General features: G+C 40.2%; 1 protein-coding gene across 1 annotated transcript in view; it reads left to right on the forward strand.

Moving 5' to 3' along the window:
- Fas1 (fasciclin 1) overlaps positions 1 to 19,852 on the forward strand; it is a 219,556-nt gene that overhangs the window by 39,169 nt on the left and 160,535 nt on the right. The window contains exon 3 of the mRNA XM_068226527.1: positions 1,171 to 1,317. Within this exon, the coding sequence (XP_068082628.1) occupies positions 1,171 to 1,317 (147 nt within the window). The remainder of the gene's footprint in view (positions 1 to 1,170; positions 1,318 to 19,852) is intronic.

The following is a 19,852-nucleotide window of genomic DNA, read 5'->3' on the forward strand; positions in this document are numbered from 1 at the left end:
GCTGTACCTTAATTTAAAGACACCGTCACGTTATTCCCACTCCTGTGCCTTTCCTATCCCATCGTCACCATAAGACCTATCTGCATCGGTGCGACGTAAAGCAAATTGTATTTTTTTAAATGACGTATCGAAGTATACGGTCTTGCAGCCACCGGACTGGCTAACCCATGGTAGAGTAGAAGTTTCCATCTGATGGAATCCGGGCGTGGCAGGCGAGGAGGCTATTTAAGCCCGAGAAGGTAACTGGAGGGGCTGTCCTGCTAAAATCGGCAGAGTAGTTGCCAAACAAATCTCTGTTATTCTAAGGGGGGATTGCGTAACTCCAGTAGTAGTTATCAGTCTTCTTGGAGTAGAGACTTAATACTTAGCTTACTGAAGAAAACACCATTCGTTGATCACACCATTATCCTAAAACATATTTTCTAATACAAATATGTGCCTGTACATAGTTAAACGTAGGGTATCAAAGAATAAATCAATGTAGATGAGAATCGTCTACTTCAATCTTCTCCACCCGTAGTCAACGATTCCTGATCCAGCTCTTCACTCACAGAAGATATTCAGTCAAACCTGTGCTTAATTTCGGCCGGAACACGCCGAAATGGTGTTCCAGCACCTCTCAGGGACTTCGTATTTTTTTGCGTTTTGCACAGTGTGTTTAAGGGGATTTCTCATAATAAAGTATGTTTTAAAAACCTGAACTTAGAGTATTTCGTAAAAAACAATTCTCAGTGTTACATACGTTTTCAAGTATCTAAACTTGTTACTTTATGGGGCGAGAGGAAGGAGGTGTATGATTGAAAAGGAGGGTGGGGAGTGAAATGTATGGGTATACGTTCAGGCACCAAAAATGTTAGAATATAAGCACTGAGACAAACTGTCCTGAGTTCCTATTCCTGTCATGACACTACATATTGTCCTTGCTCCTCGAGCTGCCGTTATGTGACAATGTTGAGGGGAGGAATACTGACCCGCAGCACATGTATCACTTAGAACAAAAATTCGTTGATACAGTTCATGCAATACTGAACCTTAGATGACAGAACCTTTCTGGTCAGAGTTCTAAGCTGAAATATTTTTACATAGCGGGTTTTCTGGTCGCAACGGCGATATGAAGGATATTTAGAAAGTGTTTAACCAAGCATTAACCACTGGTGTCTAACTCTCTGTTTCAGTTCTACACGCTCTTGGAGAATTCACCCGTGGCCAATGCGACGTTGAGGTACCGACAAGCCACCATCTTCGCGCCCACCAATGAAGCCTTCCAAAACTACGACCGCAAGGACCAAGATGATTCCATCTTTCTCTACCACATGAGTGAGTAGCTTCCTGAAAGTACACATGGCTCTGTGTCTGTGATTATTTTTTTCTGTTTCTCACTCACATGTGTAAAACATGAACTACTACTAGCGAATTTAAAATGTGTTGCTTTATCACAAAAATGGCTTATCCTTATCCATATCAAAGTTGTCCCAGCGGTTGTTTAAAACAGTTTCTTCTTCGGAGTCTCATCAGTTTACCGAAAATTAGTGAGGAGTGATTTACTCCACGGATAGATGGTAATGATTATTGTTTTACGAGGAAGTACAACTGGGCAACCATCCTCTATTAACACTAATCAGAGATAAAATATGGAAGGGATTTTGCACTTGGAAAAATGAATGTATCGGCCAAAGAATGGCAAGGGCCAAGATGGGAGTAAAAATGAAATACTCTCTAGACTTCCATACGTAAATCCGCCGCGGTCGTAAAAGAACAAGAGTTGACCAAGGGAGGTCGGATAGTATAGATGAAAATAATAATAATAATAATAATAATAATAATAATAATAATAATAATACTGGGCGCGCGGCTGTGAGCTTGCATCCGGGAGATAGTTGGTTCGAATCCCACTGTCGGCAGCCTTGAAGATGGTTTTCCGTGGTTTCCCATTTTCACACCAGGCAAATGCTGGAGCTGTACCTTAATTAAGGCCACGGCCGCTTCCTTCCAACTCCATTCTCATTTCATAGCATCTATCAGTCGTTAATAAATCACTTTGGGAGTGGCGACTCCATCGCACTAATAGCCTATATATGATTCATTCATTACATCCCTGACCCGGTCAATGACTGGAATACAGATTGTAGGTTTTCATTTTCATTCAATAATAAAAGGAATATTATATTAAACTTACTAGGCTATTGCAGTAGAATAAAATGAGGTGAAGTATTATTTAGTCAACTAATTACATAAGCAGATTGTGTTTCTGAAGACCGTTCTCTGCACGGGGTGGAGCGCTATTTATGTTATTATTGTACTTTATTCTGGTATATTTTAAGGAGTTTCTGTAGTTAGGTGGAATGAGAATCCAATATTCCTCATCGCGTGAGTTGGAAAATTATAGCTTATAACTTAGTTCACACTAAATCGTTTCTGCATGCAAACTTGCCATGGCCGTCAACTTGGTTCACATAATATCTGATATCGCCTTGGAACTTTATGTATCACCATGTGCGTACTTCCTTTCGCGTCACGCTCTGACCGTGGCTTTCTTCGCCTTTCCTGCCCAGGAAATGGGGAGTTACTGCATATAGCCCGTTTATTCATAGCGGTCTTTTAATTTTCTTTTTTAAATATGAGTCTCTAGAAAGTTTATATATTGAGAACTGATAAATGCGGGGGTAGGAGACAGGTCGTTATCGTTGGCTGGCGTATTTATTGGGCTGCACGGCAAGGCAAACACGAGGGTAAAAAGAGCCCAGCACAGACGTCCAAGCCCATTAATCAAGTCAGTTAATAAATCACAACCTATCTTTATCTTGCAGCAGTTGCTTAAAAGAATATTAAGTACGTATCCTGCCATAATGACCCTGCAGCACTGCTTGTGAAGAGGAAGGCGATAAAAACTGAAGTCTTCAGTACTTGCAATTTACAACCAGCTGTAATTCTTGAGAAACTTGTTAGGTTCCAAAAGCAGGTTATTTCCTAGTTCACAACTGAAAGTCTGTACGAAAGTGACACAGAGAATAGCAGATTCAGAAATACAAATGTTAAGAGATGAGGGTAAGAATAGGAGAACTCTAGAGGAATTCATGAATATATAGGGCATGAGAAATACATTATGTTAACAAAAAGAGAAAACAGGAGAATGATATAGTGGCTGATTGGAGTTCATAAAAATAAGGAATTTAAAGGAGTTGCGAATACATGTTTATATTATCTTATTCTTGTACACACAGTACATATTAAATTAGATAAAATATTCCAATAACTGACTTACTGAATGTAATCACTGCTTATTTAAAAAGTCTGTTAAGAGACACTGGTTGGTTTTCTTAATGTTTCTCATTGTCACGTTTTGTCTAAATAAAACTTCAGTTTAATGTGGAGTGCAAAGGAATAATTCTGCATTTCTTTTATGCACTCCAGAACTCGTCGATGGGTAGGAGGTTTTTCGGGAATGGTTCATCCAAGATAGAACCATAAGCGGTGTCCAGGATTCAGCAGTCTCCAACAAGGAGGATATATCAATCAATCAATCAGTCAATCAATCAATCAATCAATCAATCAATCAATCAATCAATCAATCAAAGGCCTGTATTTGGGGCTGTGGTCCAAATGGCAGTTTCTTTATCAATAGTCTACCTAGCTCTTTCTTAAATTATTTCAGACAAGCTGAACATTTATCGAACATCTCCCTTGGTAAATTACTCCAATATCTAATTCCCGTTTGTCCTCTTGAATTTTAACTTTATCCTCATATTTATTATGATCTTTCCTGTTCCACTCTAGCTTATTCGTCTACTGATGTCATTCCTCGCCCTCTCTCCACTGTCAGGAACATAAGCTTACGTTTGTCGAGCAGCTCGTCTAATACTCCCAAGTCTTCCCAGCCCAAAGATTTTCGTAACAGTACTAGTTTGTCGTAAATCACCCAGAAAAAATTAGTGCTGCTTTTCTTTGGATTTATTCAAGTTTTCATATCGCGTAATCCTGGCGTCGATCCCATACACTAGAACCATATTCTAACTGGAGACTTATTCGCCTTCTCCGTGACATCCTCACCTACGACCCTTAAATACCCTCATAATCAGTGGCGGTGGGCTCTCAGGAGCACATGAGCACGTGAACACCCAGTTCTAATGCATATACACGCATTCATGGATAATTCAAAATTGTTTCCTTTGTTTCTGCCTGAGTTCATCAATCGATCGAAAGTATTCGACTTATATCGAAGCTCTGTTACACTGACTCCTGCTCGTTTCGACTGACAATGCAGCGAGCACACGGAGATTTTGCTACGAGCCTGAAGACTATACGCGTGCGCATGGAGATGACGTCATGGTTTATGCGCAGGTATCTCCATATAGCCCCATTCACAATGCAAACGTGACGCAACGTAAACTTAAAATTAACGGTGACTTAGAAGTTAGCGGCCATGTTATCTAATGGAATTATTCACAATGCGCCCACGTTAACTTAACTGAGAGTCCGTAAAATTAAAGGATTACGAACTCCAAGCTCCTGCGGTTAATTTTACGTTAGGTTTAAGAACCAGCCAATCAGAGCAGACGTAAACATCATATTTTGTGCACGATATAATGGCTTCTTTCGACGAAACACTTGTATTTCTCGTTCAACATAATCTTTGTGTGTATATATGATAAAAGGAAAAAGAATTACAAAGACGCTGTACCGAAAAATAATACGTGGAAATAAATATACTGTAGCAATGAAATCTGACGCGAAATGGCGAGAGACAAGCTCGCAGCTAGGGCGACCGGACGAGAGACAATCCTTGTCATAGATAAAACAGTGTCCCTGTAAATTTCTTGCTTTCTTGTTGTTTTAAGGAGCCTAACATTCAAGGTCATCGGCCCTGTGCATTTCTTAACATTATGCCAGACTGCTAGTTTACGCAAACGATATCATCCAAACACCTCATCGGATTGTGATAACTAGGCGCATAAATGTCGGTAAAGGAGACCTTACGCTTCTTTTTATTAGGAAGGGGGAACCAAATCGTAAGATAGTGTTAAACAGTTCAGGTTTGATCCGCATGTACAAAACGAACTGATGAGGGTCATTTCTTAGAGTAGATTACCGAAATCGCCCTGAGATAACCTGCTTTGATTCAAGGGATGAACCTGTTTTCTGCACCGTGTTTAGTTCTCCTTTTCATGTAGGCCTACACAGCTCCCAGGAGCAAAGCAAGAGATGTTTGAAGGAATATGAATTCCGCTACCATGTTGTTTGATTCCATTGAGATATTAAAATATAAAACTGCGAGATAGCCTAAAACCCTATTTCTGTGCTAAATAACATGGCAGTGTTTTGATTGGCTCCTGTGTACTCGTTCCGTTCCTCCATTGTGAATACCACGGTACGTTGATTTTGTGGTAACGTTACGTCGTTAAATTTACGGTTACGTTTGCATTGTGAATGGGGCCTAAACGAAGAGCACGACAAGGTCTACAACTACCCTCTAACAAGTGATAGTATTACAGTTGACCATAAGGGTCCGCCACCTCCCCTGTTACTATTGGCCACATCGCCGGAAGATTATGCTAGTAGGTAATTCTGAACAGGGTTAGTAATCACGGGAAGAAGTTTGCTTTACATTGTGGGTGGAGAATCGTTTAAATTTCAATTAATTTGACCACTGGTAACTGCGGTAATTGCATGCACATGCTTGTTGTCACACTTAGGTGAACTTCGTGCTATGTAAATCCAAGAATAGTGTTCGCATCTTTTAATATACAGCATTGTAGCAAAGTTGCTGTGAATTTTACTTTTGCCAAGCTTAGTATTGAACCTGCCAACTTGGGGGTCAGAAATCCGTCTGAGCCACTCAGCCTGGCAGTCGTAATTTTAGTTTTGTTGTACACTCACTGATTAGTCTCAGAAAAATGCATCCTCGGTTATAGGGGTTCTGTGAGTGGAGAAGCAACCGTACAAGGAACTTTTAGTGAAATGATTGAAGTAAGTTATTTTGCACTGATTTGCATTCTACTTTGGTATATTTGACACGTGAACACACATTTTGTTGTGAACCCTCTGAAAATTTGGTCACGAGCCGCCACTGCTCATAACCATGTGAAGAGATCGGTAAAATTTGTTTACAACATCTTTAATGTGATTACCCCAACGAACATCATTCGCTATATGAACACCTATCTACTTACAGAGATCCCTAAGAGGTACTTTCCTCTCATGAAGGCAGTAATTAAAACTCAGGAGACTTTTCATCTTGGAAGAACGTACAACAACCGATGACCATCATATCATTGTCTGCTGTCCATTTCGTAACATTGTCGGGGTCTTTCTGCAGTTTTTCACAGTCCTGCAGCTTATTAACTACAGTATACAGTATAACCGCAAAAGACTTATTTGTGAGTCCAGTTCTTTACTCATATCATTTATATACATAAGAAAATATAGAGGTCCAATATTATTGCCCTGTGGAACCCCCTCTCAATCAATACAAGATCAGATAATGATCTAATTGCCAGAGTTCTATTTTTGAGAATAGCCCTCTTTATCGCCTGCAGTCTCCCATAATCTACCCTATAAATAGCCTTTCATCCGCTAAATGGTTAGCGTGCTGGCCTTTGGTCACAGGGGTCCCGGGTTCGATTCCCGGCAGGGTCGGCAATTTTAACCCTCATTGGTTAATTTCGCTGGCGCGGGGACTGGGTGTATGTGTCGTCTTCATCATCATTTCATCCCCATCACGACGCGCAGGTCGTCTACAGGTGTCAAATCAAAAGGCCTGCACCTGGCGAGCCGAACATGTCCTTGGACACTCCCGACACTAACAGCCATACGCCATTTCATTTCAATAGCCTTTCATAGGTCGATAGTGATACGGTCCATTTGAATATAATGTCTGCTCTATCCTGCTGGAATCCTGCAAGTTGATCTTCACTAGCCAATAGCAAAAAGTTCATATAATTTGCCCATTAGGCTAAGTACTCTACCGGCATCTTTCTTCTCAGATCAGATCATTAGTCGCTACGTGAAGCACTTACACTTGCACATCGTTACCATCTTCCTCCCTTTTAATCTGCTGGGTCATTTGATCAAATTTTATTCCCGCACAACACTGTACAGTCTTACCAGTCCCCCTTGAAATTTACCACTGCAGCGTATCATAGTCAACCATTATGAGCATGTCACGGGTACTTTTCACAGTTGAAACACTTTCGACCCCTGAGTCCCCAATCGGAATATCGCCAATTTCTGCTTCGCTCTTCCTTTTTTTTTTAAAGTTTGCCCGTACCTTCACTTTTTTCTTCGAATTCTGTTATTTTTTAGTTTTTTAACTCCTCTAATTTAGTTTCCAGCTTTAATTTCTTCCCTCATATTTTCCATCATGTCACAAGGCATTGCAGAACCAATCATTGTGAGGACAATCTTCTTTCTTCAAGTTCACACAGCTGAAATGAAACCACTTAAGGGATTGTATACAATAAAAAATCTTTACATCTTGCATTATTTTAGTTTCATCTGTTAGAGCAAATTTCCCTGTGTCTGTGTACGAATTTCCATGTAAAACTTCCCGGCATCTGTTTGAGATATTTGTATTTTAGTGAAGAGGTGTTTGCTTCTGTCAGGATAGTGGACATGGCAAATGATCACTACTCTGTACCCCGCATGATCGTTGGTGTTTGAGTTGCATATTTACTCACCTGGTCAAATAACAAATCAAAGAATTAAGCTGTTCTTAGACCTCGAATTTCATATCTTAATTGGATGAGTCACTTTAAATTTTTCAGAATGTTTTAAATGTAGCTATTCTCAGAGATGAATCAAAACGGTCACATTCAATTAAAAACTGAATGGTTGCATGCAAAAAACACTAAGAAATGCTATACTTCGAAAAATTAAAATATGAATATTTCTAAAATCTACATTAATGTTTATCTCATTATCCTATTATAGAAGGAAGCCTCTACTTTCAAGAGGGTTGAAAGCAATTGTCCATTTTTGCTTTATATTTAGGATGTTGTGCTTTTTGGAAAATATGGGTATAAATGTTTGCAAAGCCGTTTATACCAATCGCAATATTCGTATATTACGCCTCAGGTTAAAATCTAGGAAACATTCATGGGTACTAAGTGAGAGACTAATCCAAGAAGAATTTAACTTGAATTAAACATTGGCGCAATATGTGGTTATCTTCAAACCCAGACAAACTAGGCTTAATCTCGGATCCATTTAACCTAACCAGAAAAATGTAGACCTCATTAAATCGAATAAGAAGCCAACATGGCAATTATCAGTACTGGAAGCATAAGTTGAAGGTAACTTAGAACCTTTACTGTGACTGTACAGACATGCCCAATACTCTCCAACATATTGCTATGGATTGCCCACTCAGGAAGTTCAACGGAACAATGCAGGACATCCGTGAGGCTACTGAAAAAGCTGCAAAATGGGTAAGCATGTTGGACATTCAAATCTGACAATACTACATCTTGTGATCTAAGTCTCATTCTGTATATTTTAAGACTACTCAAATATGTACATAGTTGTAAATATTTTTAATCATTGTTTGTAAACTTGCATCCTTCTGCCATATGAAATGAAATGGCGTATGGCTTGTAGTGCCGGGAGTGTCCGAGGACATGTTCGGCTCGCCAGGTGCATGTCTTTTGATTTGACGTCCGTAGGCGACCTGCGCGTCGTGATGAGGATGAAATGATGATGAAGACGACACATACACCCAGCCCCAGTGCCAGCGAAATTAACCATTGATGGTTAAAATTCCCGAACCTGCCGGGAATCGAACCCGGGACCCGTGACCAAAGGCCAACACGCTAACCATTTAGCCATGGAGTCACTGTCATACGAAATAATAATAATAATAATAATAATAATAATAATAATAATAATAATAATAATAATAATAATAATAATAATAATAATAATAATAATAAAATGGTCTGAGGAACGTAAGATTGAATTTAGCCGGAAAATGAAGGACTACTGGGCCATCAGGAAAGCTCGAGGTACCAACAAGAAAACAGCTGCCAAACCAGCCGCTAAGAACACCAATTGTGGCAAACAACGACGATGACTTCAAGAAACAGCTAAAACACAAGCACCGTGGTCTATAGATGGCCCTAACGAATTAAAAAAAATAATAATAATAATAATGGACAACAGACTTACAAAGACAATCTTTGATGCAGTAAACAGTTCAAGCAAGAAAACAAATTGGTATCATGAAATAGTTTTTTTTTTTTTAACAAGTTGCTTTACGTCGCCCCGACACAGCCAGGTCTTACGGCGACGACGGGATAGGAAAGGGCTACGAGTGGGAAGAAAGTGGCCGTGGCCTTAATTAAGGTACATTTGCCTGGTGTGAAAATGGGAAACCACGGAAAACCATCTTCAGAGCTGCCGATGGTGGGGTTCGAACCCACTATCTCCCGAATACTGGATACTGGCCGCACTTAAGGGACCGCAGCTATCGAGCTCGGTGGTATCATGAAATAGAGGAAGACTTAAGGCAGGTGGGGATCAGCAGGCAAACGATAGGAGATAGAAAAGAATTCGGAAACAAAATTAGGAATACAAAGTTTATAGTAAATGAGAAGAAGAAGACAGGAACATTGTGGACAGAACAAAAGAAACAGGAGCACAGCCAAAGGATGAGGAGATTTTGGGAAGAGAAGAGGAAGAAGGGAAAGAAGTTAAAATTGTGTCATCATGAGATTTTCGAGTTCAAACACTGTTCATAAGGGCAAAAATGATATGAATGATTGAATTTTAATAATAATAATAATAATAATAATAATAATAATAATAATAATAATAATAATATGGAGCCAAGTTTCAAGAAACTCACTCAAATAGTTTCAAAGGTATTGAATATTTCCTGCAATGTATGTTATATAGTATATGAAACACCGTAAGATACATCACGCTCTGGAGTTCTGGCTACACGTCGTGGTCTCGGATATCCGGACATCACATTCTGCTGCAGATTCTGAGTTCACTTCAATACCAAGGCCGTTATAACGAGTGCCAGCCAGAAAGTGGTCGTGCGGTTACGTTCGCGTAGCTGTGAACTTGCATTCGGTTGATAGTGTGTTCGAATCCCACCGTCAGCGGCCCTGAAGATGGTGTCCAGTGGTTTCCCATTCTCACCCAAAGACCCTAATTAAGGCCATTATCGTTTCCTTCCCAGTTCTAGCACGTTCCTATCCTTGCGTTGCCAAAAACCTTCGATGTGTTATGTGACGATAAAAAACACTAGTTGAAGAAACCAATAATAATAATAATTGTTACGGAGTTATCCGTGGTAGTTAGAGGTGAAAGAAGGTGCTAGGATGAATAGGTCTCAATCTACGAAATTAAAGTTAATTTAAAATTTGACAAGGTTACATTTCCTTTTCAAGATCAAGAAATAACAAATATAACAGGTACTTAGTAGCCTAGCAACAAATCGATAATGTACAATTACAGTGGTTACAGGATTTGGGCTCCGAGAGCCAGACACACAATTCTTGAGCTATAAGCCCAACTTAACCCATATACAAGATTCAACAAAGGGGCAGAAAACCCCAATCATGCCCAGGAGCTCTTGCTCCCAATTACACAGTAAAGCCTGCTCGAGGCACACAGAAACCAAATTTAAGAAAGAGCAACCCGCTCTCAAAGTTCAAGCCTATCAAAGGCCACACCAAACTCTACTTTCAAGTTGTCCTCTAAGGACATAAACACAGGGGTAAAAATACCCAACCTACTGAGGCCGATTTAGTAAATAAACAGGAAAATTACAAGGCCCCAAAATACAAACTAGAGTGGAGGCGAAACTTGCACTCCGAATATACTTTATTAAAACCTAATTTGGCCCTAGGCCGCTTATTCAAGGGCTAATCCCATACTAAAGAGGTGACTTATATAAGGAAACGATTTACTTTACATTAGAAGGGAAGAAACGGTTGTGAAAATAAGTTCACCTCAAAGCAATATGAATGGGAGCTCGAGAGGGTTAAGCACTCTCTATCCCCATATGTAGTAACAGAGGCAGAATTTAGATCAAGAGTCTTTTACATTTTAGAGGAAGGTTACATAGTAAAAGGTTTCGAACCCGCCCCGAGAGTTAAACTGCTGAGCTAGCAAGAAAGAAGTTATTAAAAGGCCATTACCTTATTGATGAACCGCTGCCCGAAGAAAGAGGCGCTACCCGCCCCCTGCTACATAATTTACACACTGATAGATGTTACTGAAGTGGCGCAGAGACCCGAAAATCAGCAGTTTATATACCCTCGCGGAACATTCGAGACGTTTCAGGAATGATAACACCCACCCACAATCATTTTATTGGACGGCCAAAAGATTACATGTCAAAACTGAAGAAGAAAACCAGGATTGGTGGGAAATTAATTACAAAAATTACTCATTGGTCGAATTCAAAACTGGCGGACAGTGAAGGGTTATACAGCCAACCTAAACAATGACTGAAAGAAATTTAACAAAGAACAAACTTATGAACACAAAATTTCTCCAAAAACACAGTTCTTTCACTTCGCACTAGGGTGCATAATTGTAGTCCTTCAGTAGTGCCATCTAGAAGAGAATGTTCACACTTCTTACTACAGGCAAAACAAAAATACATCGAAAACGACACTGTTCAGAACACTTCAAAATTGACAAGTAGGGACATCTTCTGAGAAACTTGAGAATTAACACTGTAGTTAAAGTTCAGGCTTCCTCCAGTAGAGGAGTTTCAACTGGCGCAATGTTTGAATTAGCGGAGCGGAGGTGTACCTCCCGGTACAATAATTATTATTATTATTGACAGAAACACTAAGTTACAAGGTCCGAAAAGCCAACTTCGTTGCGGGAAGGTACATTAGTTCTCACCCGTTTGTACCATGACCCTATAATCTCCCGGTAAATCTCCAAAGGGCAGCCCATATGCGGTGGTGGTGATTATTGCTTTAAGAGGAAGTACAACTAGGCAACCATCCTCTATATAACACTAATCAGAGGAGGTTTCTGTGTGCCTCGAGCAGGCTTTACTGTGTAATTGGGAGCAAGAGCTCCTGGGCATGATTGGGGTTTTCTGCCCCTTTGTTGAATCTTGTATATGGGTTAAGTTGGGCTTATAGCTCAAGAATTGTGTGTCTGGCTCTCGGAGCCCAAATCCTGTAACCACTGTAATTGTACATTATCGATTTGTTGCTAGGCTACTAAGTACCTGTTATATTTGTTATTTCTTGATCTTGAAAAGGAAATGTAACCTTGTCAAATTTTAAATTAACTTTAATTTCGTAGATTGAGACCTATTCATCCTAGCACCTTCTTTCACCTCTAACTACCACGGATAATTCCGTAACAATTATTATTATTGGTTTCTTCAACTAGTGTTTTTTATCGTCACATAACACATCGAAGGTTTTTGGCAACGCGAGGACAGGAACGTGCTAGAACTGGGAAGGAAACGATAATGGCCTTAATTAGGGTCTTTGGGTGAGAATGGGAAACCACTGGAAACCATCTTCAGGGCCGCTGACGGTGGGATTCGAGGAGGCCTATTTCGGATTGTAATTTAAAGAAGGCTCTCAGAATTGCTGTCAGCCGGTCCCTTGTTCCAGGCATAACTGGTATCATTGCAAAGATAAAAGGAAAGAAGAGCTAGAGAAGATATTTTGTCTGCTCACACCAAATTGAAAGAGAGTGTTTTAACACCGGTAACATGTCCCATACAAGTTCTCTGAGAAGCTCGCCCTCAATGCTCAAGGTGTCCGGCTCCATAGCTATGCTGCCCTTTGGTCCCGAGACAATATTGAGATTTTACTGTTACCTACAAAATAATAATGTGGTGTCTGGCTAAGTGGCTAAAAGACGGCAGAGATTGGGGGTCCCCATATTACGAACAACGTAATATTAAGCTATTTCCTCAATATTGTGCCGAAAGGTGAGTGGCTCAAATTGTGAGTCTTGGATAGCTCTATCAAATTAAAAAACAAATGTCGAAAATCACTTCCGGCCTAAATGCAGTTCCGGAAAAACAGCCTAAAACCGCTCGTTTCTTTACTTTTTTTTAAAATTCAAATCCTAGCCGAATTAACTTATTTACATAATTCTTTCTGTAATAAGTTCCTTGGTTCAATGCCCTCAGGCTGTTTTTTTTTTCTTTTGAAAAATGTCGACACCGAATGTAGTTATAAGGGCTCAGGTGAAACTCTGCATTGTCTCACATTAGCGCTCGTAGTGGTGCTTAAGTGAAACAATGCATTGACTCACATTAGCGCTCGTAGTGGTAGAAAAAGGCAAACTGATAATCTAATCCACCGGATAACGATGATTAAGAAAAAGATTGCAATTGTTAGTAATAAATAAAGAATATATTCTCGTACTTTATTATATTTTATTTACCTAAAATTCGTAGCTCATTTCCCTAGGATGTTTTCAACATTGAGTTGCTTGCCTAAAGGGCAGATTTTTCAACCTATTCGATTTCCTTTTCGGTAGAAATCACATTTGAATAGTCTTGTTTGTTTGATCTTCATTTTTTTTTTTTGCCGCCAACAATTTTTTTCATAAGGAGCCTTCCAGATTCAATATTTATATGGACAATATTCAATAAATTGACAAACGCTCCGGTTCTCACAAAGTCAATATTTACTGTCAATATTATCAGCTGCTAGTTGATGGTTAGATTTACAGAGTGCGCACTGTGCAAACCAATATGTGGACTTATCCCAATCAAAATAAAGGCTCCCGAAATGAGCTGCTCCTGCAACCACCAAGCTTTGACTATCACCACAAAAAGTTGTATTTTTATCATGCATGTGTAGCGCTTAAGGATACTCGTTAAATTAAGTGATGTGCTTATATTCTCTGATTATATCTATAGATTTTTTTGTGGATTATTTTGCGAATTGACAACTTAGGATCACTGTACAATTTCCTCTCCCTCCAAGACTTCTTCATATGGGCATTATGCTCTTTCTTCTGTTCGTCCGTCCAGGCTCTTCCCGTCTTTGCAATTCTTTCGATTCCCTTCCAAATTTTGAATCATGGTCCGATTTTTTTCCTTTCCAACATCTGAACTTCCTGGATGTTGGACTTCTATAGATCTTTACGAACTTCCTTAATCCATACCGTAGTTGTCTTCTTGTTTCACAGGTAGTCCAATAACTTTTTGGTTAGTCTGGTTTAGTCCATTCTGTACAAATGTCCGAGAAATGATAACCTCTTTCCAGCCGGGTTCAGTCTGGATTGCGCCCAAGATTCTCCGTATTATTATTCTTTCTAGGATCTCCAGCTTCTCCAACTTGTAATTTATCGGGAGGCGTTCGCTGGCATACAGGCGTTCTGTTTTTACTGCAGTACAGTGTTGTAATGCCTTATTTTGGCATTCCATGAGTGAAGTTCTTGTTGTAGATGTTTTTAGCTAGTCTGTAAGCTCTCTCCATTTTTGAGATACAATCGCCTATAGCAGCTTTCTCGAGTCTGTTCTCTTGTATGATTTGAACTTTTTAACCCTCTGAATCCGTCCAATCTCTGTTTCAAGAAATTGTGGTCAATGTTTGTCATTCATCATAATCGTCTTGTCTTTCGAGATCCCAAGTCACGTCTTACTAGCGATATTTATTACGAGGTTGATCTGTATGGCCACTTCCTCTAGTTTTTCTGAAAGTATCGAAAAATCATTAGCGAAAGCCAAGCAGTTGACCTTGATTTCTCCCGATTTTCTTTCTAAACAGTTCAGGTTCGAAATTCCAAATTCTCACAATTTTCTCCAGGAAAAAGTTGAACAGTAGTGGTGAAATCTATCACCGTGTCACACACCTGCCTTTTGTTATTATTATTATTATTATTATTATTATTATTATTATTATTATTATTATTATTATTATTATTATTATTATTATTATTATTATTATTACAAACACGAACGGAAATAGACTTACCAAGCATATATTTGATTACTTCTGGAAAAAGAAGACCACAGAAGCATGGTTTATCGAAACGCGGAAAGATATAGGAAGGCTAAACATCTCGGAAGTCCAAATATTAGACAGAAATGCATTTAGAAACGTAGTGAAAAGTTTGGAAGGATTTCAAGCCGAAGGAAGAACTAAGAAGATCGGAAGAGCAACGGAAGCATGCCAACGAACGCATGAAGGAGTAGCGGATACACAAAAAGAATTAAATGAGGTTGTTGCGTGAACCTAAGTGGTTAATTCACTAGTAAATGTGATATATAAAATAGATAGAAGAATAGGTAGAACATAAATAAAATGTCAAAAAGATGGACAATAATTATTGTTGATAGTGCCAAATGAAGTGGTGTACAGAAAACTGGAGCCTAACACAGATACTAAATCCGACTGTCAGATATGAGCACTATAGCGGTCAGCCAAAGGAGGTCAATCTAGAAAAGATTAAAAGCTACAAACCCACTATCCCTTACTACAAATCTAAATACCACCTTCGGGAAATTGATTTTTTTTTTTTTTTTTTTTTTGCTATTGGCTTTACGTCGCACGGACACAGATAGGTCTTATGGCGACGATGGGATAGGAAAAGCCTAGGAGTTGGAAGGAAGCGGCCTGGTCTTAATTAAGGTACAGCCCCAGCATTTGCCTGGTGTGAAAATGGTAAATCACGGAAACCCATCTTCAGGGCTGCCGACAGTGGGATTCGAACCCACTATCTCCCGGATGCAAGCTCAGGAAATTGAAATAGTAGGGATAATGGTCGGAACTCATGGAACCTTACCTCGTCAGTTTGTCTCCACGTGGAAGCGCTTCCATCTTTCAATGAGGCTCATCCCCGAAATCGTGACTCTCCTCCTCCGAGGCTCCTGAGACACCACCTCTACAGCACTGATTATACTGTTTACCATATCTTCGTTATAATTTAGAAATTTCCTCAATTAATAGACTGTGTGGATAAAAGTTGATGTTTTACCTTGTTTTAATGGCAGGAGGTTGTTCCTAAATGGAAATATATATGGTCACATTATGAGGACACCAGAAACCAGATTACCATGAAAAGGGTTTTTACAGATGAGGAACAGAAAAGATAAGAACGAATGAAAGGTACTGAGCAATTCGGAAAGAAATTTATCTAAGATTACCAAAATAGGATTTATTGAAGTGGTCCAGGAGGGCGTAAAAGAGGAAGAAAAAGAAAAAATATAATAAAAGAATTTTCTCAGTACACTTCCGATTGATTCATGTTTAGTCTTTATGTCGAATTAGGCAAATACAACCCGAAAATAGGGTCAGTAAAATGTTTTTTTGTTTTGTTTTGTTTGTTTGTTTGTTTTTGTTTGTTTGTTTGTTTGTTTGTTTGTTTGTTTGTTTGTTTGTTTGTTTGTTGCGATATCACGAGTAAATGACAGAATAGAATTTCTTAAAACTCTGTATTTTAATTCCAGTGATATCCAAGTTGTGCACTAGATGATGATACATTATTTTATTAGGTTACAGTGGTCTAGCAATATTAAGGATGTCAAGTGTCTTCGTTAATATTTGTTGTTTTGAAACAGTTTGCATAATAAATGGGTTTTTTCTTATTTTATGAGCCATCAGCTGATAGACAGATTTGATGCAGCCGCCCATGTCACCTTATCCTGTGCTAACCTTTTCATTTCTACGTAACTACTGCACTCTACATCTTCTCTTCTCTAATCTGTCATATTCATGTCTTGGCCTACTCCCTACCATTCTTATCATCCACACTTCCAGCTCCATAGCTGAATGGTTAGCGTGCTGGCCTTTGTTTACAGGAGTCCCGGGTTCGATTCCCGGTAGGGTCGGGAATTTTAACCATCGTTGGTTAATTTCGCTGACACGTGAGCTGAGTGTATGTGTCGTCTTCATCATAATTTCATCCTCATCATGACGCGCAGATCGCCTACGGGCGTCAAGTCAAAAGACCTGCACCTAGCGAGCCGAACTTGTCCTCGGACACTCCCGGCACTAAAAACCATACGCCATTTCATTTCCCTCAAAAACCAAGTGGACAAGTTCTGGCTGTCTTAAGATGCGTTCTGTGATTCTCTCTCTTCGCCAAATGTTTGTCCTCTCACCAATTCGATTCAGTAGCTCTTCATTCGTGATTCGAGCTCTCCATCTAACCTTCCGTGTTTTTCTGTAACACCGCGCTACAAACTCTTCTGTTTTTCTCCCTGAGGTAGTTATTGTCCTTGCTTCACTTCCATACTTATCCTGTGCTAACCTTTTCATTTCTACGTAACTACTGCACTCTACATCTTCTCTTCTCTAATCTGTCCAGACGAAAACAGTGGCGTCTCGTGGCCAAATTTTCAGGGGGTTCACAACAAAATTTGTGTTCACGTCTCAAATATACCAAAGTAGAATGCAAATAAATACAAAAATCATCATCATCATCATCATCATCTGTTTACCCTCCAGGTTCGGTTTTTCCCTCGGACTTAGCGAGGGATCCCACCTCCACCGCCTCAAGGGCAGTGTCCTGGAGCTTCAGACTCTTGGTCGTGGGATACAACTGGGGAGTATGACCAGTACCTCGCCCAGGCGGCCTCACCTGCTATGCTGAACAGGGGCCTTGTGGAGGGATGGGAAGAGTGGAAGGGATAGGCAAGGAAGATGGAAGGAAGCGGCCGTGGCCTTAAGTTAGGTACCATCCCGGCATTTGCCTGGAGGAGAAGTGGGAAACCACGGAAAACCACTTCCAGGATGGCTGAAGTGGGAATCGAACCCACCTCTACTCAGTTGACCTCCCGAGGCTGAGTGGACCCCGTTCCAGCCCTCGTACCACTTTTCAAATTTCGTGGCAGAGCCGGGAATCGAACCCGGACCTCCGGGGGTGGCAGCTAATCACGCTAACCACTACACCACAGAGGCGGACAATACAAAAATCACTTACTTAAATCATTTCACTAAAAGTTCCTTGTACGATTCCTTCTTTGCTCATAATATGGTAGAACCCTTATAGCCGATGATGCATTTTTCCGAGACTGATCTGTGAGTATACAAGAAAATTAAATTACGACTGCCGGGCTGAGTCGCTCAGTCTTTGACTGAAGCTGAGGCTCTGCCTTTCTGATCCCATGATTACGAACACCTGTTCAGAATTACCTGCTAGCGAAATCTTCCGGCGATGTAATGCAATAGTAACTTCTGGGAGCTGTGACCAACAGTAACAGGGGAGGTGGTGGACCCTTGTGGTCAACTGTAATACTATCTCTGGTTTGAGGGTGGTTGTAGACGGAAAGGCACATTCCTTACCGTGCTCCTCGCTTATGGAGATTTTTGTGCACAAACCATGACATTATCTCCATGCGCAAGCGTATGGTCTTACGGCTCGTAGCAAAATCTCCAGTGTGCTCCGTGGCATTGTCAGTCGAAACGAACAGCTGTCAGTGTAACGGAGCTTCGATATAAGTCGAATGTTTTCGATCGATTGACGAAATCAGGTCGAAAAAAGGAAACAATTTTAATTACCGGTATCCAAGAATGCGTGAATACGCGTTAGAACTGGATGTTCACGTGCTCATGTGCTCCTGCGAGCCCACCGTCACTGGACGAAAGTCTTCAACAATATCATTCTAACTTCTCTATCAATATTCGAAGTGAGCAAATTTCTTACCTTAAGAAATATGCGCTTTCTTCCTGTAACTAAGAGCTTGAGAAAATCTCGTATCAGGTGAACCCCATTCTTGTACTCATGCGCGAACTTGAACTGATCTGAAAACGAACCCGGGGCCTTGGAATAAGGAACAGGCACGCTACCTCTACACCACAAGGCAGGCTAATAATAATAATGATAATAATAATAATAATAATAATAATAATAATAATAATAATAATAATAATATATTTATGAGGTCGGGAATATCTTGAATTCTCTCATAATAAATGAGTCTGACTTTTTTTATACGCTCATTTTTCTTTCAATTTATCAGAACTCTGTTTCTCCTGTGGATGTAGTTAAAGGATCTGTGCCCCCTGCATGTCTTTAAGAAGCTACTAAAAGGGGAATAACTAAATAGTCTGTACTCTCTCACTCTCCTCTTCCAAGCCCAAAAGCGTATGTATGCTTCTATGCTTTTCTGTGTAGCGAAGAAAATGTACGAGTGTCCTAAATCTCTCTCTTGGTTATGAGTGTTAGTAGTAAGGATGCAATGGAGAGGTGTATAAGTCTCCGGTAAGACCGCAGCTAAAGTATGGCTCCAGTGTATAGAACCCTCACCGGGACTATTTGATACGAGAACTAGAAAAATTCAAAGGAAAGCAGCACGATTTGTTCTGGGTGTTTTCCGACAAAGGAGTAGTGTTACGACAATGTTGCAAACTTTGGGCTGGGAAGACTTAGGAGTAAGGAGACGAGATGTTCGGCTATGTGGTATGTTTCGAGCTGTCAGTGGAGAGATGGAGTGGAATGACATAAGTAGACGAATACGATTGAGCGGAGTTTTTCAAAGTGTCCGTTACTGACCCCAATAAATTGAAAATGGACAGGAGGAGGAATTTTTTTTTTTTTTTTTTTTTTTTTGCTAGTTGCTTTACGTCGCACCGACACAGATAGGTCTTATGGCGACGATGGGATGGGAAAGGCCTAGGAGTTGGAAGGAAGCGGCCGTGGCCTTAATTAAGGTACAGCCCCAGCATTTGCCTGGTGTGAAAATGGGAAACCACGGAAAACCATCTTCAGGGCTGCCGATAGTGGGATTCGAACCTACTATCTCCCGGATGCAAGCTCACAGCCGCGCGCCTCTACGCGCACGGCCAACTCGCCCGGTGCGGAGGAGGAAAAATAACAAGAAGAATAATGTGAATAGTGCCTTTGCATTAAGAGTCCGTGATTCTGCTTCATAGCAAAGAATGTAAAATTGTGTAACAACAAA

Source organism: Anabrus simplex, chromosome 1 (assembly GCF_040414725.1).
Source record: "Anabrus simplex isolate iqAnaSimp1 chromosome 1, ASM4041472v1, whole genome shotgun sequence".
In the NCBI taxonomy this organism is placed as follows: domain Eukaryota; kingdom Metazoa; phylum Arthropoda; class Insecta; order Orthoptera; family Tettigoniidae; genus Anabrus; species Anabrus simplex.